At 39.8% G+C, this 27,130-nt stretch overlaps 1 protein-coding gene across 1 annotated transcript; it reads left to right on the plus strand.

The window, feature by feature from the left end:
• Positions 1-1,982: 1,982 nt before the first annotated feature.
• TMEM165 (transmembrane protein 165) lies at positions 1,983-26,171 on the plus strand. Its single transcript, XM_081054338.1, has 6 exons — positions 1,983-2,469; positions 14,184-14,409; positions 18,460-18,635; positions 19,055-19,231; positions 24,539-24,644; positions 25,031-26,171. The coding sequence occupies exons 1-6, from the start codon at positions 2,260-2,262 to the stop codon at positions 25,105-25,107; spliced, it is 972 nt and encodes a 323-aa protein (XP_080910464.1). The 5' UTR covers positions 1,983-2,259; the 3' UTR covers positions 25,108-26,171.
• Positions 26,172-27,130: the final 959 nt, after the last annotated feature.

Raw genomic sequence — 27,130 nt, forward strand, 5'->3', positions numbered from 1 at the left:
GGAGTTAGTCACCAGTGAGGAATAGGCGGCTTTAAATCCTCAACATGGTAAAAGCTAGAACCAGTCCTGATTTAGCACTTCTGAGTACAGAAAGAGCTGATCGCTTTGCAATCTGACACCTGAAGCCCAGACTGGCAGAGCCTAAGGGCCCTTGGGTCAGTGTGATACTGGAGCAGGCCAGAAAGCACCCACTCTGGCCCAGACTCTTGACCTTGCACTGACCCCACTGTGTGGATTCCCCATGGGGGCAATACTTTATCTGTTTACTTTACAGCTTTTGCTAAACAGCTTTGCTGCCTTGTCCCTGAGCTACCTCACACTCAGGTGGCCAGTGCACAGGCATCCTGTTATTATGGAATTAACCAGGATGCCTCATACAGAGTTTGGAGTACAAGTATTGTGCCTCCCAGTTCCTCTCCAGAGTGCAAATGTTTGAGCCCCCAAAGTCCAGACTATCCTTCCTCCACCTCCCACTCTGTAACCCATTAAGTCCTCGCTGCCTCCTCTGCTGAGGTGACTGGGAATTTGGCCAGGAGCACTTCCTGTTAGAGAGCTCAGGTGTTGCGTGGCCCATCCCAGAAAATATGTCAAGAACCTTCCAGGAATCAGGGACAGGAGGCCAGTTTTGTTATATTTACCCTTCTGCCTCAGCCATGAGAATGAGACACTAGACTCCCTTTCTGGTACCTCTTAGGCACAGCTAATCATGTATGCATAAAGGAGAGGGAGGTGGAGCCAGGATGGCTGTGCACTTCTGGGTTTTCTATCACTGGTATGTGAGGGTTCACACATTTGACTCTAGATGAACTGGGAGTACAACAGTTGTACCCCACACTGTGTAGGAGGCATCTTGGTTACTTTCACAATAATAGAAGCAGGCATTAGCTACAGTAGCAGGAAGCAAGGAGAGATGAGTTATGTAAGAGGAAGTATTGGGGGAATATTTCTGAGAGGTCAGGCCTGAACGCGTTTTGGAAGTATGACTCGTTTACAGTGTGATAGGATGGAGTAAGTTGATTACAGACAGGAAGACCAGCATGGAAAGACCTTTACTAACCCATGGCATACATGGTTTCTTTAGTGAACTCAAAGTAGCTTTGTCCACTTTGCCAGATTGTTTCAGTGGATTCATTTCTTGGTCTAGTACTTAATAACCTTAGCTCTCCACAAAATACCAGTTTCATATATGCAAATACAGGTAATTTAAGAGTGTCTGGCACATGGTTAGCACTATCTTAGTCAAACTTCTGATAACTAAATCGCTCAAGTTTTTAGAAATATAAAAATGTAAAACTATTCTCAAGCCCATCCCGTCCCGTTTTCTACTCTTGCCCAGCCCCAACCCCCATCCTTCAAAAATCCTAAACTCAATTTGAAAAGCCAAACATTTTGAGAGGCCAGTCTAACACAGATGCAGCACAAAACATCCCAAACCAGAAAGGTATTGCAGGATAAGGTCCCTATTAGATGTTTAGGGTCTGGGGGGGATTCCAGGCAAACACACAGGATCTAAAAGAAGACTTGAACGTTCTCGTGTTATTTCCGAAGGCCTGTTTTGGAGGTTTGCTTAACACAGTCTCATCCTGACCCTCTAAGAACTTAGTCCTCAGCGCCGCGGGGGCGGGCGCGGAGAGTCTGTGAGGGAGTGAGGACCCCGGCTGGGTGCGGCGGTTCCCGCAGCAAGTGCCACGGAACCAGGGCGCTCGATCTAGTTGTCAATTAGGAAAGGCTAAGAGAAAACAGAGAGCGGCCCGGATATTAGGGCAGAAGGCTCAGAAGTAACGTGCCACGCAGCCCTGGGCCCGTGGGCAGAGCGAGGGGAAGAGGGTCTCAGGCAGAGCGCGAGAAGGATGGAGCCGAGGAAGGGAACGTGGCGCCCGGTACCTGCGGGGTCCAATGGGGAGACGGCGCGAGCCGCACCTCAACCTGCCCGAAGACGTCACGACGCCGAGGCGGACGCCGGGCCAATGGGAGGCCGTCACGCGCAGAGGCGGGGCCCGGAGGAATCAGGGCTGGGCCGCCGGGAGACAGTTGGCGGAGTCGTGTGGCCATCGCGGGAGAGGGGGCAGCCGAGCGGGCGGCCGCGGACCTCGGCCTACCCGAAGCCTCACGGCCGCCACTGCCACTGCCCGCATGGTGCCGGTTCCTCACTAAGCGGCGGCAGCGGCGAGGCCTGAGGGCCGGCGCCGCAGAGGCGACTCGGGGTCCCGGTTCCCGTCGCCCACACTTGCTCCGGTGGCGGCCGTCTCGGCGGGCGGGATGGCGGCGGCGGCGCTGCGGCACGGCGGCCGCACATGTGTCCCTCGGCTGCTTCCGCTCCTGCTGGTTCCACTGCTGTGGGCCTCGGCTGGGGTCCGGGCCGTGCCGGAGGAAGACCTCAGCCACAGGAACAAGGAGCCGCCGGCGCCAGTGCAGCAGCTGCAGCCGCAGCCTGCGGCCGCGCAGGTCCCCGAGCCGGTCCGGGCGGAGGTGAGCCGCGCGGGCTGCGGTGGGCGAGGCTGCGGCGCCTGCTGCGCGGGTACCACGCTCGCGGCCCCGGCGCGCCGCCCTCGGCCCTGGGCCGCCGGGGGGAGGGGAGCCCTGCGGGCTCCGGGAGATGGGAGGCTGTGGAGGGCGCCTTTCCGGGGTCAGGCCGGGCCTCGCCCGCCTCCTAGTGGGGGAGGGGGGGAGGGGCGCCCGAGCGAGGCGCCCGCTGTGAGCCTTCAGTTGGGGACGACCTAGATGGGAGTCTTGCTGATCGGAGGTCGCCTGCTGAGCTGGTAATACTCATCCCAAGTAGGAAGTCTAACAGGGCCGCTGGGAGACGTTTCTTCTCTGATGATTATAGCATCGGCCTTTTCATGGTTGGGGCAGCGTATCCCAAACTGTTGACCCGAATTCAGCTTTGCGCGACCTGGGACTTTTATGCCAGACACCTATGGATTCTGAAACGTGACTCTCACTTTCTACAAACGCGCTCTGGCTTGTAGGAAGTAGCCCTGAGGAACGCAGAGGAATAAGGCGTCTTCGGCAGTACCGAGTACTGCAGCGGTTTGGGAGGCCAAAAGTAAATGTGTAAGTGTGCCAGAAAACTTTGTTCTTGGGCCTCCATAGAGAATTAACGTCTCCATTCGTGTGAATAGAATCACATCGTCATTTGTATTCAGAATCTCGGCAGCGTTTTTAAATTTCTCCCTCTCCCAGACCTGGGCTTGTTCAGGTCCAGTGTGGACTCCTGAATTCAGGCCGTCAGCCTTAGAGGCGCTCAGCACCCCTCCCCCTCCAGTCGCACCCCAGGCTGCATTCAGCTGGTCGTCACCTAATGAATCTTCCTAAACATTGATTCTCTTTTACTTCTCAGAAATCTTTACTGAGTTCCCGTGCATACTGATTTCAGTCCAGCCTCTTCCGCAGTATGTTCAGCTTTCTTCCTGATCTGGCTCCCATTAACCTTCAGGCTTTTTAGCTACCTTGGCTCACGTGCTGTACTCAGACTAGAGATGTGCCATGTGCTCCATTGCTAGTCTCCAACAAAAGGCCTCCCTAAAAAGGCTTCGGTGCGCTTGAAGCACACTGTTCAAAACGTTTCCATCTTTGAAGAACCAACAGATAGATACATCCTCTCTGTGAAGACGTTGAAGACTTCCCTACTGTTTCCTGGTTAAAAGTGATTTCTCTTGCGTGTCATTCCTGGGCTCAGCTTCTGTTCATCATTTCCACTTCTGAAATTGAACTGAAATCTGATTTGTGAAACTTAGTCTTAGAGCTTATCATTTAGCCTCTTGTCATTTAACTCATCAGAAGTTTTTTTCCCAAACAATAACTATTTTAGGCTAAGTAACTTTGTGAGTGAAAGAGAGATACATTTTGAATGTAACTTTCCAGGCCTTGTATCAAAGTTTTAGAGTCATATAGTGATTTTTGAGATACAAATAGAGGTGGTTATGGCTATTAATAATACCCGTTAGACAACTAGGAAAACAATCTAGCTTGTAAAATAGTCAGCAGTGTCCACTGACCATATTTAAGTGGTCTTAAGGATCCTTGTCTTTAAAATTGGGGGTGTAGAGGGGAAGGGCCAGCACAATATAGTAATGACTTTTGTCTTTGATATTTTGCTATGTTCTTGATGGTTCTTTTTAGATAGGAATTTTTTCTAATTTCTTCTATATTGTAATAGAATCCAGTTGTTTTAATTATATTTTCATGTAACTTTGATATGGTTCAACTGTTTCTCTGCTTGCAGTACTACAGCATGCTGGAAGATATTTTTCTTTCACATGTTTTCTAAACTATGTAATACAAGTATCATTTGCTTTTTTGTCCAGTTGGTGGGGGTAAGATGGTCACAAGTTCAATTTAATAATCGTATAAGCAAGGGTTCAGCGTTGCTGAATATCTTAAAGCTTCAACTGTTTTGCTTTGCAAGTACATGCAGTACATCTTTTAAAAGGGCAGGGTATTTAACTTTCCCTTTTCATGCCACTGTGTGTGAGTGGACTTATGAAAATGGAGGGGGGAAAAAAATCTCTCCTTCATTGGTAGGCATTCAAGTGTAAGATGTACGTATTATGAAAATGTAGTTGTATCTTATAGGGGATAACTGAATTTCTAAGAGATCTTTCTACTTCGGGTATTTTTTTCCTCTATAATCAGATAGAAAAAGTTGGGGGCATTCACTCTGAACTTAACAATTAAACCCCAATTTACAAACCTATGAAAAAAAGTACTGTAGATGACTTAGATCCTTTCAATTGTGTAGTTTATGCTTTTAGTGACTTACTCAGTTCTTATTTCTTCTCAAACTAGAGTAGTAATACCCTGTAGTTGAGGGATATCAGATAGATTTAATAAACGTGATTTATAATTTGCTGTGAATTCTGGAAGTTCCAAGAACAACTACTTTGGTTAAATAGCACAGTTGATAAAAGCCACAAAAGCCTATTATCTGACCCAGTACAAATTCTTGTTACTGTATTTCTGCTTTACTTTTTCCTGGCATTTCTTTTATTCATTATCTTTTAACTATGAGAAGGCCTTTCACAACAAACTTTTTTCTATTTTCATTAAGTTGCAATCCTGCTCCATCCGTTTCAGCCTCTTTACAGCTACGTAAGATCAAGGCCATGTAGCCTTGATCATGATTTGTGTCACAATTAAATGGCCATTGTGTTACTGAATTTATTTGTGGTGTTCCACCATCAAAGTAATTCAGTAAAACAAAATTAGTGAAATAGTTAATGCATTTCAAATGTTAAAATTTATAAATTCATTAAAAACAATAACATTCACAAGCATAGAGTTAAATATTCATAAAAATGAAAATGTGTTTGTTAACATATTCTAATATGAATTAACAAGTAACATTAATAAAAAAATATATTAAAAAACTAAACCATCCACAAATACAGACACAATAGGGGAAAATTTTAATAGAATATAATTTTATCTTTCAATGCAACCTTTTAAAACCAGGTTTATCCATGGTGTCATTAAGTTTGCACGTATATGTTTATGCACATTTTTCCAACTTCTGTAAAAGGTTTTTCTGACTTCATAGTATAAAGTTAACTAGTGGCGAGGAGACAGTTTTAAGCCAATTCTAAGCGTTTTCTTCTGACTCCTTTATCTTCAAATAATCACCTTCTTGTGTGATAACTTGTTGAGCGACTTTGGTTTTGTGTTTTTGCAGGGCCCTCAGTTTTTTTCTTGGTGTAGCAGACTGCAGATTTCATTTCAAAGACAGCATCTTCCATTTTCTCGTTTCATCATGGTTGATGGAGGTTCCCGGTACCTGTATCAATTTTTAAAAAGTCAAGCGTTGTTTATTTGAACTCTAGGACTAGAATTAAGAATTATTTTTTCATTGTTGACTATCATTTTTTCCCTCCTCCTCTTGAAGATCATGAAAGCATAAAAGAATACTTTCTATTTGAAGGTACTTTTTAAAAAAAAAAAATTGGAACTAATTTTAACATTGAGTAAAGAAGAGTTTTATTCAGCAAGTTTTTTTTAAATTATAAGTTGTTGACCCTGCTCTCAAGCTGTAAATAAATTTGGGTTTAAGATGCAAATTAAAATACTGAAATAGTGGTATTTGTACTAAGGAAAACACTATTTCATTACTTACCGTGGTATAACACTGGGTAACTGAATAGTGGAATACAAACTTCCAGCCACTGCATCTGACCCTTCTGTACACATCTAAATATTTGCTTCTCTGCCCATACTTTCTGCCTTTCTTCATGTATTGGTCAAACTGTCATCTTTCCTATACCTCTTCTCTGTGTCCATGTGCCTGTTCTCCTCTGACCTCCAGTATTTTCCTTCCTTAAAACCTTTATTCTCTACTTTTCATTGTCTCCTTTCTATCTGCTTACACATGTCCACAGGTTTTTTCCTATTTGGGGAAAGAAAAAAACAAAAGCTATTCATTTAACTCTACTTGACTGCAGTACAGGTATACCTCGGTTCATTGCGCTTTACTTTATTGTGCTTCATAGACGGTGTGTTTTTTACAAATTGAAGGCAAGTCCCTCCGCCAGCAAAAAAGATTACAACTCGCTTTATTGCGAGACTCACTTTATGGCGGTGGCCTGCAACTGAACCCATAATATCTATGAGGTATACCAGTAATTTCTATTCTTCAGTGTTATAAACCACATTTCTCTCTAGGGAATTACCTGCTTTTTCACTTTGCTTTTTAGTCTTCCATTATCTGGCTTTAGCCCCTGTCTTTTTATTGAAATCCCATTTTTGAAGGATACCAGTAACCTACCTAAATCGAGGGTGTTTTTTCAGTTCTTATTTGATACTGTTAACTTCACTTTTGACGAGTCCTAACCTATTTTTGCTGTATGATGAACTGGGGAATTATTTAATGCTATTGGTCGTCAGGTTCTCCTCTTGTGTTAAGTTGGAATAACAGCTCTTAAGGTTTTTGAGTATCAATGTATATGAAAATACCTGGTATCTAGTTAGTAGCCCAGTGAATGGGGATTGCCCCTATTGTGACCATCTGATATTCTGCCTGGCTTTCCAAATATTTAAGACAATTTTTGTTTTCTCTTTTTTCCTCCTCCACCCCTTTTCCCTAAATATAGGCATTCCCTAAGGGTCATTTTTTCAACTTAATCTCTGCCTTTTCCCTTAGAAATTGTATCTACTTGCAAATCTCATGCTGATAAACTTAGGCTGCCAGCAGCCAGATACATGCCTTGAGGCTGTGCTGGCCTAAACTCAGGTGTCCCATTTGTAGGACTTGGAAACCTTCATTTGAAATGCTTTTTACCGCCTCAAATTGAACATGTCTGAAACCAAACCCCTTATTTTTATTCCTCTTTCCCACAATCCCTTGTAGAAATACTAATATGTCTCTTAGTCAACCAGGCAGAAAACCTTATCATCTTTGACTCTCCCCCCTTTCTAAGGTTCTATTGATTTTCCTTTCTTTCATGAACAGAATGTTTTCCTTCTCTGTGTTGTCTTCAAAATTGGTCTTGTGTAGCTGGCCTCCTAAATAATTGATTCAGTGGCTGGTATCTTCTTTTTGTCCAGATCCATTAGGCAGCACAGTGTCTTAATCATGCTTGTGTCTTCTCAGAAACTTTTAAGGGCTTCTTGCTTGCTTCTAAACTGGTCCATAAACATACAGGATTTTCAGTCTGATGTTATACCAACCATTCTTTTGATGGTTTACTCCCTGTTCTCAACATGCCAATATTCTTTCAAATTGTCAGTCCAGGGAAGGAGGTACATGCGTGTATCCCAATGCATTTTCAAGTTAGCCATTGCATGAGTAACTGGTACTGAACCCCGCCGAGACTTTGAAGGAGCCTTATGAAATGAACCTCAGAATCAACTTGCCCCATTGGTCATAGGTTGCCCCACAGTTGTTAATGCCTCTATACTTCTGGGTAATGAATGAGTACGTGCAGAGCACTTACTCTCCCGGTGGACCTGCCTGAAGCCGTTTACAGCCTACAAGGAATTGGTGCTCCATAGCTGGAGTTAGAGATTGGGTAGAGATTTTTGAAGTGGTGCACAAGTGTCTAATCATGTGCATGATAAAAATTCCAAAAGGTACAGAAGAACGTAGAATGAAAAGTATGTTTCTTTCTTCTCTTGTATTCTATTTCAGGGGTTAGCAAACTGTAGTTGACCACTGACTGACTTTTTTAAATGAAGTTTTATTGGAATAGAGCCATGCCCATTCATTTAAGTATTAGCTATGGCTGATAGCAAGCTACAGCACCAGAGATGGGTAGTTGCTACAGAGACTTCATGGCTGTTGAAGTTAAATATTTGGCCCCTTAAGGAAAAGTTTGCTAATCCTTGTTCTAGTCATCCTGATTCCTTCCCTGGAAACACCCCGTTACTGTTGCCTGAGATTCGGTGTGCGTTATTAACTCTATATACTTTATATACCTACCTAACTCCCTCCCCCTCCACACACATATATGCAATGGCTATATACATATGATACACTTTTTTCAACTTAAATATCTTAGTGGTTTTTCCTTATTAATATACGTAAAACATTCTTACTTTTAGCTTGATAATATTCCAATATATGAAACTACCATTTATTTTAGCAGTACCTTATTAATGGACGTTTAGTTATTTTCTTTCTTTATTGCAAATGACAAGGATACATTTATACATGTTTCTAATACAAAAAGATAAGCTCCTTGAGTGTTCCCATCTTATACTTTGTTTCAGTTCTGTAGGTGCCATGACACATTGCCTCCAGTATGCATTGTTTTATTCCAGGGGAGCAGGCTCATTAGAGACTGGAGTAGTTGGGTAGGCCTTGCTCAAGAATTTCTACCTTAGTTGGATCGTGAGGAATCCAGATAAAGAGGAGGATAATGAAAAGAAGCAGGACTGCGTGGCTGGAGGCTGTGGCTACCAAAACCTTGCCGTGCTCTTGGGCTGCACTGCAGTACTGTAGCCACGTCTATGTGGCGGTTCTTAAGCCCTGAAAAGACGTGGCTCATCCAAACAGATGTGCATGAGGTGCTTGTGGTGAGGAGCACACGCTGGCGTTTGAAGACTTAGGGTAAAAATAAAGAACATTAAAAATCTCATTCTGATTTTTAAAATATGCCTAGAAAGTACTTGGAACATATTTTGGGTTAAATAAAATATTATTGAAAATAATCTGTTTTGACCTTTTTTGTTCATGTGTTTATTTGTTGTGTTTTTTTTTTGATTCTACATATAGGTGAAATCATATGGTACGTGTTTGTTTTTCTCTGACTGACATATTTCACTTAGCGTGATAGCCTCAAGGTCCATCCATGTTGTCACAGATGACATTTTTTTTTGATTGCTGAATACTCCATTGTGTGTATGTATACCATAAATTCTTTATCCATTCATCTCTTGGTAGATGTCTAGGTTGCTTACATATCTTGGTTATTGTAAGTAATGCTGCAGTGAACATAGGGGTGCATATATCTTTTTGAATTAGTATTTTTGTTTTCTTCCGGTAAATACCGAGAACTGGAGCTACTAGATTGTATGGCAGCTCTATTTTTAACTTTTTGAGGAACCTCCATACTGTTTTCCATAGTGGTTGCACCAATTTACAATCCCGCCAACAGTGCATGAGAGTTCCCTTTTCTCCACATCTTCACCAACATTTTGTTATTTGTTGATTTATTGATGGTGGCAATTCTGACAGGTGTGAGGTCATATCTCATTATGGTTTTTATTTGCATTTCTCTGATGATTAATGACATCGAGCATCTTTTTATGTGCCTGTTGGCCATGTGTATGTTCTCTTTGGAGGAATGTCTGTTCAGGTTCTCTGCCTATTTTTTAATTGCATTGTTCATTTTTTTTTTTTTTTTTTTGGTGTTAAGTTGTATGAGTTGTGTTATTTTGGACAATAACGACATATTAGATGTGTAGTTTGCAAATATCTTCTCTCATTCAGTAGGTTGTTTTTTGTTTCCTTGATGGCTTCCTTGCTGTGCAAAACCTTTTTAATTTGATGTAGTCTCATTTGCTTATTTTTTCCTTTGTTGCATTGGCCCAAGGAGACATATCCAAAAAAAAAAAAAAAATTACTAAGAGCGATGTTAAAGAGTGTACTGCCTATGTTCTAAGGAGTTCTATGGTTTCATGTCTTACCATTTAAGTCTTTAATCCATTTTGAGTTGATTCTTGTATATGGTGTTAAAAAGTGGTCCAGTTTCATTTTTTTTGCAAGTATCTGTCCAGTTTTCCCAGCACCAATTATTGAAGAGACTGTCTTTACCCCATTGTATATCTTGCATTCTTTGTCATAGGGAAATTGACCAGATAAGCAAGGATTTATTTCTGGGCTCTTTGTTCTATTCCACTAGTCTTATATCTGTTTTTATGCCAGTCGCATACTGTTTTGATTATTGTAGCTTTATAATATAGATTGCTACCAGGGAGCGTGATAACCTCCTATTTTGTTCTTTCTTAAGATTTCTTTGACTATTTGGTGTCTTTTGTGGTCCCATATAAATTTTAGGATTAGTTCTAGTTCTGAGAAGAATGCCACTGGTATTTTAATAGTGATTGCATTGAATCTGTGTATTGCGTTAGGTAGTAAAGACACTTTAACAATATTAATTCTTCCAGTCCACCAGCAAGGTGTATCCTTCCATTTATTTGTACTTTCTTCATTGTTTTATAGCTTTCAGAATATAGGTCTCTCACCTCTTTGGTTAAAGTTATTCCTAAGTATTATGCTTTTTGATGCAATTGTAAACAGGATTGCATTCTTAAATTCTCGTTCAGATAGTTTGTTGTTGATGCATTGATTCTGTAACTTTACTGAATTCATTTATTCCAAGTTTTTGGTGAAGTATTTAGGTTTTTCTGTATATACTATCATGTCATGTTTTTACCTTTTTAAAATGTGGCTACCAGAAAACTTTAAATCACATCATGTGGCTTACGTTACTTTGTATTTGGACAGTGCTGCTCTGTCTTATCCTTCATTATGGAGCATAAGGTTCATTTGGGAACTGGTATGTGATTAGATAGGAGATGTTAGATAGCTACCAGAAATAAGTATTTACATTTTATGTTCTAGGCATACGAAGGCCGTTACCATTTCTTAAATAGTGAAGTAACTTAATGAAATTTTTAGGAAGCGTAAACTGGTCATATTGTGGTATGCTACAATAACTAATTAACTGAGTTCTTATTGTGTACTAGGCACCATTCTAAGGGTATATATTCCTAAAATTTTCTTGGGTTTCAGATCCTAGACATTTTACAATGAAATTTTTTTATACAAAGGTATATTCAGGAGGAAAATGTTGCATTAGTAAAGGTAAATGAAAATTCTTACAATTAAAAATAACATTTTAAAAAGCTTATATTTTTTATGATACTTAATGTTCACCGGGTATTGAAAGAGAAAGGAAGCTCCTTTTAAAAGGAACGTCAGTATAGATGGAACAAAAATGTAAAGGAGAGAAAGCTAGAATCCTGTAAAATGGTACTTGTTTAATCAAGAGCTGGCTCCCAAGGTTGCCCTTTTGATTTAGGCCTAACCCCAAGTACAAGGTGTGTTCAAACAATATGGTGAATGTTTAAATTTAAAAAAATGTGTTACAGTAAAAGACACCTTGCCATTAATCCTCCTCAAAATATTCCCCCTCACTTAGAACACTTATCCCATCCTTATTGCCACTTTCTAAAGCAGTTCTGGAAGTCCTCTTTTGTGAGTGTCTTTAGTTGTGCTGTGGTGGCTGCCTCGATGTCCTGAATCATTTTGACTTTGGGAAAGAGCCAAAAGTCGTATGGTGCCAGATCTCGTGGATAAGGTGGATGAGGACACACTGTAATGTCATTATTTGACAGAAATTGCCATGTACTAGAAGCCATGTGTGACACGGAGCATTTGTCATGATGGAGGAGGATTTATGGCACACTTTAAAACACACCTTCTCTCAACCATAGTTCATACCCGACTGACTGCACCGAACAAGCTGAAACTTGTCACACACTGTTACTAAGGTTCAACGCACCGCTTCCCGTATTGAAGATCCTTGCCTTTCTGCCGATGGCACTCACTCAGCAGGAGCATTCACAGTATTTTGTGATCACAACGGAAAGGCTCCGTGTCACACATCGCTTGGCTTCTGGTACAGCAATTTCTGTCAAATAAAAACATTGTGGTGTGTCCTCATCTGCCTTATTCACTGGATCTGGCACCAAACATGAAATTTAAGTGTTTTGAATCAGTTCAGGACATCAAGGCAGCCATGACAGCGCAACTAAAGACACGAAGGGGGACTTCCAGAAGCGGTTCAGAAAGTGGCAAGAATGATGGTTCAAAGTGACGGGGAGTGTTTTGAGGGGGATTAATGGCAATGTGTCTTTTACTGTAATAAATTTTTTATTTATTTAAACATTTACCGTATTGTTTGATCACACCTTGTATTTTCTAAAATGTTAAATTTCCCGAATTTTTGCTCAGAGGTCTAGGCTGAGTCATTCTTAAATTTTTCTTGTCTTTACTATGGAATTTGGGAGTCAAGTTTATGTCATGTGTGAAGGATGATAGGCACAGTAAGAATTTAGGATTTTATTCTTTATCTGTGACATCTCTGACTGGGGTCTTTGTAAATAAAACTGTTTTTCACCCTGTCAAAAGTCACATACGTTCTTGGGTTTCTTTTTCTTTTTTATCTCTTAGGCTTCTAAAGATTCATAGGCTTTAAAAATTACAGATAGACTATTAGGCAAAGAGACCTTTAGAAGTGATTTATCTAGTTCAGGGTTTTTCAACCTGGGAACTACTGGTATTTTGGATTAGATGATTCTTTGTTGGGGTTGGGGGTGGGCTGTCATGTGGGTTATGTCCTATCCATGGCCGCATTTCTGGCCTCTACCCACTACATACCAGTACTTTCTCGTTAGTTGTCACAGTCAAAAATGTCTCGGCATTGCCACAAGTCCCCGGGAAGACAAAATCCCCCTGGTTGAGGCCCACTGCTAAAGTGCCTTTCCTGTAAGTGGTGTTTACCTCCCCAGAACTCTGACGCTGAGGAGGGAACGTGCCACCTTCCCTAGCACTCCACTTCAGCTGCAGGTGGCCCTCTTGGGGTAGAAATCGTTTCTCGGTTAAGATCAAATCTGCCAACTTTTTAGTTCTACCTCTGAGGACCATACAGATTGACATACAGACTTTCTCAATTATTGGAACATAGGCAGACCAGGACTTTCAGGTCCCTTACATGGTTATTTTAGAGCCTGAGTTGGCAAACTTTTTTGGTAATGGGCCAGATAATAAATATTTCAGGTTTGGCTACATATTTGCAGGCTACTTATAGTCTCTGCTGCCTAATTTTCCTTTCCTTCTTCCCTCCCTCTTTTTTTTTCCTTTTTTTGCAATCCCTTAAAAGTGTAGAAAATATTCTTAGCTGGACTTGGCCCCAGCAGTATCTTGCCAAACTTCAGTCTGTTCCATCTGATCTTCAGATGGCAGTGCCTTCTTAACGTGTGGTGCCTCAGAACCAGTACAGAACTTTGGGTAAAGACTGAGCAGCATAGAATGATGGATGTGTCACTAACTCTAAAATGCTTAAAGCGCTTGTTGCCCTTTTGGAGCCTTGTCACATTTTCAACTTAAAATGACCTTAATGCCAACCAGAACTCTGGTTTGCCTTTTTTATTAGGCCATACTATTGCCTGGATAGTGTTGGTGACCATCCATAGATACATTTACATTAGAGCTTATCTTACCTAGAGCCACCTCGCTCCAGCTTGTTGAGAGCTTACTGATTCTTACTTTGTCCTCTAAAATGTCAATGACATTTCTCTCATCTTCCTGTGACTTGAATGTTTGACAAACATACCTTGGTCTTCCACCTAAGTTACAAATGAAAATTTGAATGAGACATAGCTCTACTCATAAATCTCAACTCACAAATACTTAGAAAATAAGGTAATTTTAATGTGTGAATGTAGTTGGTCTACAGTGTTTTTATTTCTTAAATTGTTTTGTAGAATTGTTCTTGGATCTCCATTGTAACAACCACCAGATGTTTCCATCATTAGTAATGGCTTTCAAGCAAAGTGATTGGACAGTACATAAGTCTAATGACCATGACAGAAAAACAATTTTAATTCACATACAAAAAAAGAGTTTTAAATAATGATTTCTTTCAAAAGTTGCTAATATATGTAATTATTATTATTTTTTTCAGAAAGGACCTACACCAGCTGCTCCAGTTCATAACAGTGAAGAAGACCCAGCTACCCAAACTAATTTAGGATTTATTCATGCATTTGTCGCTGCCATATCAGTTATCATTGTATCTGAACTGGGTGACAAGACGTTTTTTATTGCCGCCATTATGGCGATGCGTTATAACCGCCTGACAGTGCTGGCTGGTGCTATGCTCGCCCTGGGCCTAATGACGTGCTTGTCAGGTGAGTGTGTTTCCCTCCTAGTGAGTTCACCAAATTTAGGAGAAAGCATGGTGTTCGGCATTGCGTTCACTGAATCATTCAACGATTCATCTTGGAATTTGGTTCATGTTCCAAAATTTAGTAAACAGAAAATGGTTTGAGTACATAAATTCCTAAAAACTATATTACACTTTTAAAATTAAATTTTCAATTCTTCAGTCAAGATACGGACTCATTTATTCACTAGTTTGTAATCCTTGCTTTGGCTCTGTGTCCTTGCTTTTTCTTTTCAGTTCAGAGAAGCTTATTTGTATGTGATATCTTAGAAGTAGGATTCAAGCAACCACAGAGATTGCATGTTCTCCTGTTGAGGGACGTTTGCTAATAACAGGGGTCACTTTCAGTTTGTGTTGTATTAAGCTGTTCTTACCCATTAGGTAAAGGAAGGAAAGAAATGTTCTTAGATTCCTAGTTTGTGTTACTCTTATATAGGCTTCAATTTTTCAAAGAATTAGACCACTAGAAAGTAAACTTAACCACTAAATAATTAAATATAACTTAGTCTTTGATTCAAAAGCAACCGCGAGCGATGTAGTTGGGTAGGAAATGGTGAGCTCACCATTAGGGTCTGACTTTGCATGTATGAGCGTAATGATGTTACTTAACCTCTTTGAGCATCAGGTTCCCCATTTGTAAAATGGAGATAATATCTACCTACCTTATAGAGAGTTGTGGTCTGTTTTAAAATGAGATTTTACATTTCAAGTTCTTGTTCACCTGTTTCCTCAGCAAGTTCTGTTTCTGGCTGCTTGCATGCTCATTAAAGTTTAGGTCTTTTAAAACATATTTATGAGTATTTTAATGATTAAAATAATTTGACTACCTTTCACATTTTAGAAATTATTAGCATTTTTCATATTTCACAGTCAAAACAGTTTTATCTTCAAAAGGAAATTTTGATTGTAGGAAACAGGAAAATTGGAGAGTTGTATATAGTGAAGTTACTTGTTTGGAATGAGTTTCAATAATATCAGAGTTTTATTTTCGAAATTTTGAGCTTCAAGGATAACTAGAAGGCCGTGCTCTCTCTGCCCAGTCCCTCCTCAGAAACTGGCTCCATCCTCAGCAAGTTCTGTTTCTGGCTGCTTGGATGCTCCTTAAAGTTCCCCCATCTCTTGTGCATTTCCATTTCCTCAGCTGTAAATGGGGTGAGTCTCTTCTCTCCTAGCCCTCTGCCCACCTCCCTCAAGCTGCTGGTACTCTGACAGCCCTTCTCACCTGTATTGTTTAAAAGAATAGGTTGTGTCTGTAGTCTTCCAACCTTTTCCTTGAGTCTAAGATAATTTTTGAAAAACTATATACTCCCTGTCACATTGACGTTATCCAAAACTTTTCATCTTAAATTGAAGAAGTGGCAAAGATCTACTTTCTGATATATTGTATAATATAGAGCTATTAATGTATTCTTTTAAAATATACCCAATGGAATCTAAATACCATTAGCAATTTGTTACCATCACCATCATTCCTTTAAAAAAATGCATGAATAAACTCTCCTTTAACATTTGGAAATTTACTTTGTTCTTATTTCTCTTTTAATTCTTATTTTCACTTACTTTCCTCATACAATTTTACTCTAACAATTATAATTTTTTACTTGAAAATCTTTTATGGGTCATACTGTCATGTTTAGAGCAAAAATATGCATATAAAATAAATTTTAAAAGATGCTGAAAATTTCCTTTAAGTCTCTAAATGTTAATATTTTTATGGATTGAGTTATAGTTATTAGTACACAATTGATCAAAGCACAATATTTTACATATTGAAATAGTTTTTAAAAGTTGGAAATGAGTCCCTTAATGAGATGAAAGAACTCTTTAAATTAGTTTATATGTTCATGGCCCTCGTTGATTTTAATCACCAAATTAAGATTTCTCTTGTGTACTTTTTCTTCCTTTCCAACTAATACACAATCTTTAGGGTGACACTTTAAAACAATGCAAATACCCTCCTCCCCAAAGTGTCAGTTGATGACTCTTAACATGATCTAAATTATCCCTTGATGCCTGCAAAATGGCTTTCTAACTCTACTTACCCCATTCGCCTTTACCAGTGAGCTGGGCATACTATTCTAAGACAAAGCTCTCCGGTAGGCCGGGGGCTCAGGTGGTTGGAGCACCGTGCTCCTAACAGTGAGGACACATGTTGGATTCCCACATGGGTCAATGAGCTGCGCCCTCTACAGCTAAGACTGTGAACAACAGCTCTCCTTGAAGCGGAGCTTCGGTGAGCAGCCAGAGGTCTGTGTATGCGGCCACGGACTGCTGTGAGCTGCTGTGAGCTACTGTGTTATACCACGAGTGGGCCGACCAACGACCTGCGGCGACTGCCTCTGCCTCTGGGTGGAGTGCAAGACTCCAGCATGGGCCAGGGAGCTGTGCCCTACAACTAGGCTGAGAAATAATGGCTTAAAAAAAAAAACCACGGGGGGGTGGGTGGGGTGGGAGGAAAGCTCTCTTTCCTCCCCCATTGGTTTGTCTATTATCTGTATAAACTCATGAATTCCCTTTTTCAGTGGTTTATAATTAATACCTAACTATATTGTTGCTTAAATGATCCCAGGTTTGGCAGCTGGGAGCCCCTCCAAGCTGGTTCCTATGATCTTGTGACGTGCTGCCATTGTTTGTTTTTGTTTTTCCTCACTTTCTAGTAAAACGGGATAGCGCAGGCTCACCTTGTACCTGCCGTGCCAGTCCTGCAGTTAGCCATTTCTCTGAGGAGCCTTTTAGTGGGGAAGGCTATAAGAAACCAAGATCTGGGTGCAAAATTGGCTCACTGCTGCTGAAATGGCTTTGCTTCTTGGCCTTTTCAGTAGACAGAGCTGGAAAATACGTATCTGTATTGTGTATACATGTGCACATACATATACATATATAATTTGAATATAGGTGTGCACATAAGTATAGATTTGGTATATTTCTAAACATGATTTAAATTTTTTTTCAACTTTGTAGTATAATGAAATAGGGAATAGTTTACTTACCTGTGCATTTATACACTTGATGTTCAGGCAGATTTGTAAGTGTTGCACCCATTTTATAAAAAGAGCTGGCGGGGCAGTCAGCTCAGTTGGTTAGAGCGCAGTGCTCTTAACAACAAGGTCGCCGGTTCGATCCCCACATGGGCCGTGAGCTGCGCCCTCCACAGCTAGATTGAAACAGCTACTTGACTTGGAGCTGATGGGTCCTGGAAAAACACACTTAAATAAAATTTTTAAAGAAGAGCTGGTGAAGTAAAGAATAACTGCATTTATTTTACATATATGGAAATATCTTCTGGCCCTTCCATAGTTTTTAAATTTTAATTACTGAACTGATATTACTGATATAACAATGTGTTTCACAGTTAAGATTTGGGTTCTAGGTGTATAGTTCAAAGTACAGTTTTTTTTGTATAACTTATACAATTGTTCTCTTTGGTACTGAATAAGTTTGTTGTAAATGTTATTTTAATACATATATAAGGAATTAGTTTTCTTTCATAAGATGTTTAAATAGTTACAAAGGAGCAGAGTTTGAATCATGCCATGTGAGAATCTTATGGTTCACTATAAAAATTGGTAATTTAAAGATTTGTGATGAAGTATCACTTACATGGGAAGATGGTGTAGCTTCTAGGTTATAAGTTCTCAGGATCCTTAGCGGGCAGCATGGTGACCCCTCTACCTAAAGTACTACGCCCTGCACGACATGTAGCAAGTCAGCCCCTGGCTGAACGTGTCGGTAGAGTCCCCTATCTCAGGAGAGGTCCCTGTGGCACACATGTACCACACATGCTGTCTTCATCTGGACCTCTGATTTCTTGATACGCTATGTTACGTCATTGGCCAGACCTAAGGGTTCAATATGGGCGAAGGGAAAGAAGTGGAATTATTTAAGGTTATTACATATTAGATGAGCTTCTAATGTGAACCATTTTCCCTTTAAAACAGTGGTAAACTGAAGGGAGCCGTCCCCTTGGTTGTGGTACATGCTACTTAACCAGAATTACTGTTGCATTTTCTTCCAGTTTTGTTTGGCTATGCCACCACGGTCATCCCCAGGGTATATACATACTATGTTTCCACTGCATTATTTGCCATTTTTGGCATTAGAATGCTTCGGGAAGGCTTAAAGATGAGTCCAGATGAAGGTCAAGAGGAACTGGAAGAAGTTCAAGCAGAATTAAAGAAAAAAGATGAAGAAGTAAGTTGTAGCACTGTTAAATATCTGGACCAAAAAGGCCCTCAACTAAGAGTAAACGCTATGCAGAGGTCTCCGGTGGTCATCCGTAGCTGTGTGGTATGTGTGGGGTCAGGTTCCTTAATTAGAAGCTGAACAGCAGGGACTATGGTTTATACTGTTGTTTCCTCCCTTTGTATCTAGTCTAGCAGGTAATCAGTAACTACGGTTTGATGTATTGTGTTGGGGAGGAATGGAAGAATTGAGAACATACCATTTGTTGCTGTGTGAGACCAATGGTTCAGAAGAAGTTTGGGGTCACATAACTAGTTTCTTGGAGCATATTTCATAGAATTTAAACACTTTTTAAAAGAAAGATTAAGTAATTTTGTGCTATTTTGTTTGCTTCCTGGGGTTAATACCGTTTTTTATTTTTAATTTAGTTTCAACGAACCAAACTCTTAAATGGACCAGATGTTGAAACGGGTACAAACACGATACCTCAGAAAAAGTGGATGCATTTTATTTCACCAATCTTTGTTCAAGCTCTTACATTAACATTCTTAGCAGAGTGGGGTGATCGCTCTCAACTAACTACGATTGTTCTGGCAGCTAGAGAGGTGAGTGGTACTTGAGAGACGACTGCTTCTGTATTAAAGTTCTGTATCAGAGCAGAACTAATGTTACTTTGCTCCACGGGGCACTGGACAAAGTCAAGGGGGGCCACGGGATTATTCCATCTCTTAGACTATTGGTTTTAGCACTAGTAATGCTGCTCCTCTTTAAAATCTAACTTCTCCCAGTTTCTAGTCAGTCAGATGGTGGGTACGTGTATTCTTGTGTGGAAACTTTAATTGTTCTCTTTTGACTCATCTTGCAGATTCCTCTTCCCTTCAGCTTTGCTGAAATGATGCTGTGGCAGTTGTCTTGCCTTGATTTTCTTTCTTTTTCTCAGAACTTTCCTTTGTGTACTTGTTGAGAATATGACCTGACATAATGTTATTGAAGGCCAATTTGGCATTAAATATCTTAAAGTAGATAATCTACGGCTTCTTCCATTCCTTGTGTTAAAGAAATAGAGTGTTGCAAAGGTGACTTAGGAAATTGGTTAAGTCCTAGCCCCAGAATACTAAGTCCTAGGATGGGAAGCCTGAAGAGACCTCAGATCATCTTGTTCTAACCATTGCTCTTCCGATAAAGACCCTGAGGCCCAGAGATAGGGTGACTTATCTGAGGACACAAGCAGTGGGTAGCGGGGCCAAGGAATACCGCCAAGGCTCCGCCTTCTAGCCGTTTCTGCTGTGTCTTGTTCATACTTGTTAGATGCCATACTTAAAAGATATCCATGTTTTAAAAATTTTTAACCTTTTTTTGAGAGCAATAGTAGAGTTTACATGTTCACAGAGATTTATTAAGATTTACTGAGGAGATGGTTGTGGAATTTTTAGAATGCTGCTGTTACTTTTGATATTTTTCTTGGTCTTAACAAATATCATTTATCTGTTAAATTACATTGGTTTTATTGGATGGTAGGATTTAGTAGATAACAAGCTTGATTTGAATTTGTTTTTAACTCCTAGGAAGTACCTATCATAAGAGAACCAATTCCTTACCATAGTATGCTGCAGTTTAAAACAAGCATTGGAGACCAGGACTAATATAGTTATGGCAGGACTGTTTTGTCAGAGAAGCCTGAAAAATGCTTTCTTTTGGAGGAAAAAAAAAATACTTAATTCAGTTTTTCATCTGATTCCAATATTTTAAAACAAACTTTCTTTTAAAATGTCACTTCAAAGGCTTTGCCCTATCTTCTTGATTTCTAGGCTTTTTTATTAGCTTTCTGATTTGCCAGAATTAGGACTTCACTTTGTAGTGGTGGTATTCCCGGGTGAGCTGTCACGATGGCAGAATCATTACCGTCCCCTAACACTGCCGTCTGAATGGCACAGTGACTTATGAAAGGCTCACGATTCCGTGCATGTGAGTCACCTTGGTCTAGCAGTGTGGCACGTGCTGACTGGGTCTGAGCCTTGCTGTGTGGTCACGTAGGTAGCACCTTCCTGCGACCTACTACACGGATTATTCTGTGAAACAAGATAAAGCGTGCAGGGTCCCTGACACAGTGACCACTCACTGTTAGCTGCCCCCCACACCACCAGCACTGCGAGGGTATGTAACGAGCTCTGAAGGCAGAAATACTGTTCTCTCTTTTTTGCTCCCTTAACATTTTTGATTTTTGGTAATTTTTTGTATAAACCACATAGTAGTCTAGTTCAATCCGTTTTAGTCTGAACTTTATTTCTGCTTCCAACATTTAAAAAAAAAAGAGAAACTTGAGGGAGGAAATTCCAGGGTCAAATAAATTTGGCAAATGTATCTTGTTTGTTTCTTTAATTATAATTTATTGGCGTGACAATGGTTAGTAAAATTACATAGGTTTCAAGTATACAATTCTGTAATACACCATCTATATATCATGTTGTGTGTTCACCACCCAGAGTCAGTTCTCCTTCCATCACCATATATTTGATCCCATTTACCACCTTCTACCACCCCTGTCCCCACTTACCCTCTGCTAACCACTATTATCTGTGTCTGTAAGTTTTCATTTATCTTCTTCCTTTGTTGCTTTCAGTTTTATATCCCACATATATCAGTAAAATCACACGGTGCTCGACTTTTTCTGACTTATTTCGCTTAGCATTATATTCTCAAGATCCATCCATGTTGTCACAAATGTTCCTATATCATCTTTTCTTACCACCGAATAGAATTCCATAGTGTATATGTACCACGACTTCTTTATCCATTCATCTATCGAGGGACATTTTGGTTGTTTCCATGTCTTGGCCACCATAAATAGAGCAGCAATGAACATTGGAGCACACTTGTCTTTATGGATAAATGTTTTCAGATTTTTTGGGTAGATACCCAGGAGAGGGATTGCTGGGTCATATGGTAATTCTATTCGTAATTTTTTGAGGAACCTCCACACTGCCTTCCATAGCGGCTGCACCAGTCTGCATTCCCACCAACAGTGTATGAGAGTTCCTTTTTCTCCACAGCCTCTCCAACACTTGTTACTATTTGTCTTGTTGACTTTAGCCATTCTGACTGGGGTGAGGTGATATCTCGTTGTGGTTTTTATTTGCATTTCTCTGATGATTAGTGATGTTGAGCATTTTTTCATGTCTATTTGCCATTTGTATGTCCTCTTTGGAGAAATGTCTCTTCAGGTCGTCTGTCCGTTTTTCAATTGGGTTGTTTGTTTTGTTATTGAATTGTAGGAGTCCCTTATATATTTTGGATATTAGCCCCTTTGGGAGACGTTGTTTGCAACTATCTTCTCCCATATGGTTGGTTGCCTCTTTCTTGATGGTTTCTTTTGCTGTGCAAAAGCTTTTTAATTTGATATACTCCCATTCATTTATTTTAGCTTTCGCTTCCCTTGCTTTTGAGGTCAAATTCATAAAATCCTCTTTGAACCCAAGGTCCATAAGTTTAGTACCTATGTTTTCTTCTATATAGTTTATTATTTCAAGTCTTATGTTTAGGTGTTTGATCCATTTTGAGTTAATTCTGATACATGGTAATAGTCTAGTTTCATTCTTTTTTACATGGCTTGCCAATTTTCCCAGCACCATTTATTGAGCAGGCTGTCTTTTCTCCATTGTTTTTGGTTCCTTTGTCGAAAATTATCTGTCCATATTTATGTGGGTTTATTACTGGGTTTTCAATTCTATTCTATTGGTCTACGTGTCTGTTTTTCTGCCAATATCTTAGTTTTTATTATTGGTGTTCTGTAGTACAAGCTGAAGCCAGGGAGTGTGATACCTCCAGCCTTTTTCTTTTTTCTTAGGATTGCTTTGGCTATTCGGGGTCTTTTGTGGTTCCATACAAATCTGATGATTTTTTTGTTCCATTTCTTTAAAAAATTCCATTGGGATTTTGATGTTGAAGAAGACACAAAGAAATGTAAAGATATTCCGTGTGCATGGATTGGATCAATATAGTTAAAATGGCCATATTTCCCAAAGCAATATATACAGATTTAATGCAATCCCCATCATATCTTGGTTTTTTGTTTTGAAGATTTAAGTATACAAAATAACAAAGACTGGAAAATCCTGTATTAAGGGAACTATTTAATTTTATGTAATCCAGTGATTTTCTTCAGGTATCACTTCCAAATAGAATGAAACCATCTTCTAGGTTACCAGTTTTAGAAGTTGTATGATATACAAACAATTTGGGACATGTAGTCCCACTCTTCTGTTCTTTACAGATGTTTCAAATTGTCTCCATTTCTGCAGTCACTGCACATATACTGCCCACCGCTCCGCAAACAGCCTTACCTCGTCCTTCAGAGAAACAGAAATCATTTTGCTTCATTCCCAGCGATCCCAGGGGAAGGCCTTTCCCTCCTGTATTCTGGATACCAAGCCCCAGGCCCCCACTTACAACTTAAACTTTTGCCTTTCTGCCACCCAATTTTGTGAACATTTTAGTATGAACAAGTTTTTCTCATCTAAAAAAGTTTTACCTTTTCCTCAGTTCTCCTCCCTTCCCTTCAGATGACCTGGCTGTGATGGGAACAGGTTGGCTCTTCCTTGCTTACAAATCGCAGTGGGCACGTTCCTGACCTCACTGGTCACGTTGATGTGGTGCTGAGTTCACTGCAGCCACCCTGGGCGGCTCACTGCCTGGCCCCCCTTTCAGTCTCCTTTGCATACCTTCTCCTCTGTCATCCTTTAAGTGTTGCTTTCCTCATGATTGTGTTGTTAACGTCCTCGTCCTACATTCTCTCCCAGGGTTATTATATTCAATCTCATAGTTTATTCACCGTTGAACTCCACTGACTCTTGAACTTCTCCACTTTTAATTCTCGTCATCATCCATAAAGTCTTTGTCCATTGCTTTCCCTACCTTTTAATCACATTGGTATTACCATTATTTATCCAGAGAATTAAGGGTGAGAAACTTGGGTGTCATGCTTGACTTTTCTCTTTCCTAACACCTACCATTCACTTATCACTAAGGTATATCAGGAATGCCTCCTTAATTGCTCTTAAACCCATCTGCCTCTTCTGCCTGTAGTCTCCCACCCCAATCCAGGCCGACATTGGTTTTTACCAGGGAGGACTATTGCAATAGGCTCCCAATTGATCACCTTGCCTTCTCTCTTGTTCCCCTCCAGTTCATTCCTAGACTTTTAAAGCACAAATGTGTTCTGTCATTCCCCAGCTCAAAACCAACCAGTGTCTGAAAGTCTAAGCCTAGAGGATCCTCACCGACCTGGCCCCTCCTACTTTGATGGGCTCTTTCTTGTGATTCATGGTTCTCTCTAGAAATGCAGAAGCACTCTGTAGTTTTCCCTTACTCCTGGCCTGTTGCCATTTACTAGCATGCTCCCACCTCCACAAAACAGATTGTCCTGCTCATTCTTTAGGGCTATCTTTTCTGGAAAACTTTTACTGGTCGTACCAATGAGTGTGCCTAGTTCTCTCTGGTGACAAGTGTTTACTGAATAAATACTGTTTCTGGTGCTGAGCTCCAGCAGTGAGCGCACCATACAGATTAAGGGAGGCAGGGGTCTCTGTTTTGGGGAAGCAGTCAGGCTGTAAAGGCTGCCTGTTTCACTATATCAAGTACTGCCTAAGGGAAAAGATGTCCTGGTTAAGTGTCCCTAGCACATGTCACTTAGGATTATTTTGATCTTACACAATTTTTTTTCTACTTTTATCTTTGGTCCTAGGTAAAATGGAAAACATTCCTTTAAGCAGCTATTACTTTTCATAAATTATAAATCTTAATTTTTCTGTTTTACGCTTTTGCTGTTGTTGACTTCTGTTTTCACTGCGTACTAGTTATCTTTCTCAGGTAACAGTTTCAACCCTGGCTGAACTAAGAGTTGTATTTGTTTCTAGGACCCCTGTGGTGTAGCAGTGGGTGGAACCGTGGGCCACAGCCTATGCACTGGATTGGCTGTAATTGGAGGAAGAATGATAGCACAAAAAATCTCTGTCAGAACTGGTAAGTGGTTTTCTTCTTTTCAGTTACAAAGAAAATACCATTTGTTTTAAGTCTTAGCATCACTGAGAGGTTAGAAAGGGGCATTATGTTTTAATTCTTTAAGTTGAGACTTGAAGTAGACTTGGTCTTTGCAATGATCATCTCTCAGAGGTTCACTGGCCCTGCTGTTGCAAACATGGTCTGTGTAGATTGTAAAGTACAGATTCATCCAAAAGCACTACTGGCTTCACGGTAGCTTTGAAGAAACTGATTCTCACTGTTCAGTGAGGCGTGTGAAGCGTTCTTTGCTGAGGAAATGGGGTTTAAGTGTTTCTAATTTGTTTTTAAGGTTAATGTCTTAGCTCCGTAGAGGAATTTTGCCTTAAACTTTTTCTCTTCTCTTACAGTGACAATCATAGGAGGCATCGTATTTCTGGCATTTGCAGTTTCTGCACTATTTATAAGTCCTGATTCTGGTTTTTAACAAGCTATTTTCATTTATATTTAGTTTAAGATAGGTAACTCTTGTGTTTATGTACATAATATATATTATAACTGAAAGTGATAGAAAATACTGTATTTTGTAGCAATGAGTTGTTATTGATTATGTCCAAAAGAAATAATCATTGATTCTATTTGCAACATGGATTTTTAAAAGAAACCTGATGTCTAAGTGTGGATTTTTCTTTTCTCCAGTATAATCACATTAACATGGTCTGTTTTTTGAGGGTTTTCTTAGCTTTTTCACAGGGGATGTATACAGAACCACTGTGCAGTGGCGTCTACCATTTGATTTTCTTTCAGCACTGACCCCTTTATAAGGAATCTATATTTTTGTCTCCCTGGATCACTGAAGCATTTTAAGATGTTTATCTTAAAATTTTTTCTGGGTAAGAATGAATTTGTGTCTGTAAAGCATTTCCCCTAACCAGTAAGCAGTACTTGATATCTTTTCAAAATTAGGTTCTTTGTTTAAAAAGCAAAAAGAGTAAGAGAAATGTATTATAGTCAGCCCTCGGGTATCCATGCGTTCAGCATCCACGGATTCAACCAACCACGAAAACACCTGAAGTGTTACATTGTTGCTGATGTATATACTATGTAGTTAGGCCTATATAGGATGGTTGTGTCTGTACTAAAACATGTACAGACTTTTCTTGTCATTGTTCCCTAACTACAGTATAACAATTATTTACATAGCATTTACATTGTATTAGGTATAATCTAGGAATGATTTAAAGTATAAGGGAGGATGTGTGTAGGCTATGAAAGCACTACACTTTATGTAAGAGAATTCAGCATCAGTTGGGAGTAGAGTCATGAAACTGAGGGATCACTGTACTGTTATATCGATAATATGAGAAGAATTGTTTACCAGTTCCATTCTTTTTTTTTTAAATTGGGTAGGAAACCCAATATAAAAACAGTCAATATTTGACAACATGGAATTACCAAATTAAAAGAATACTATGAGTGTATTCATATCTTTTCTATATTGAATAAACAATGTAACATAGGTACAATGTAAATAAAAGTGGTATGACCAGTGATTGTCTTCCCTTTTGTTATACAAGTTCATAATTTTCTAATTTATCAAAGTTGTATTAATATTTATAGACCAGTTTCTAAAGTAAAAAACAGGAGCCAAGCATTGTTCTAAAGCAGTCTTACCTGTTAACTCTCAGTTCTATGAGGCAGCAGATACTGATATAAGGTTACATGATAGAGCAGGGAGTCAAACCAGACAATGTCATTCTATAGCCCGTAACTACTGATTATGTAAGGCTACCTCATTTTATCATAGCACCTTTGTAATCACTGTCATCTAAGTATACCCTAACTTGACTACTATCCTAACTATATGTTCCATCCAAGCAGCGTAACTGCTTTCTCCCAGCTTGGTAAGTTCTATTACCATGTGCAGTAACGTTGTCATTAATAGTGTCTTTCAACCTAAAGGAGAGTTCTGCAGAAACTCCTCCATGTTCCTTGTATGAAGTACTATGGAATAGTAGACCCAGAGCAATTCAGCTTTACTGAGCTACTATCAAAGTCCACAATTATAGTAAATTTGTGATTTAAAGAAATGAAAGAACAGAGTCTTTCCTAATCACCCAGCATTGTCAATTAGAGACATTCTGCAGTAGCAACATGGAAAGACAGCTAACCACTACTGTGAGAAGATCTGAAAGTAGCTGTCAGTTGGGGTGGCCAGTTAGCTCAGTTGGTTAGAGTGTTGCGCTAATAAAAGTAGTTGTCAGTTAAAAAGTAGCAGTAGCACATAGTAATGAAAAAGTCATGTTTGGAAACTTTATGGTAGTTAGAGAACTCCTTAAGTGTATGTTATAGGGCAGAAAAACAATGTCCATGAATTAAGAAAAAGTACTTCAAAGAAATTTCAAGTTAAGTCCCAAGACTACACTCATCATTTTGTGCAGTTACATACCCCTAATACTGCCTTAGATTACAAACAGAAAAGTAGGTAATTACATTATTTCTTTTCCAAG

Source organism: Rhinolophus hipposideros (assembly GCF_964194185.1).
Source record: "Rhinolophus hipposideros genome assembly, chromosome: 1".
In the NCBI taxonomy this organism is placed as follows: Eukaryota; Metazoa; Chordata; class Mammalia; order Chiroptera; family Rhinolophidae; genus Rhinolophus; species Rhinolophus hipposideros.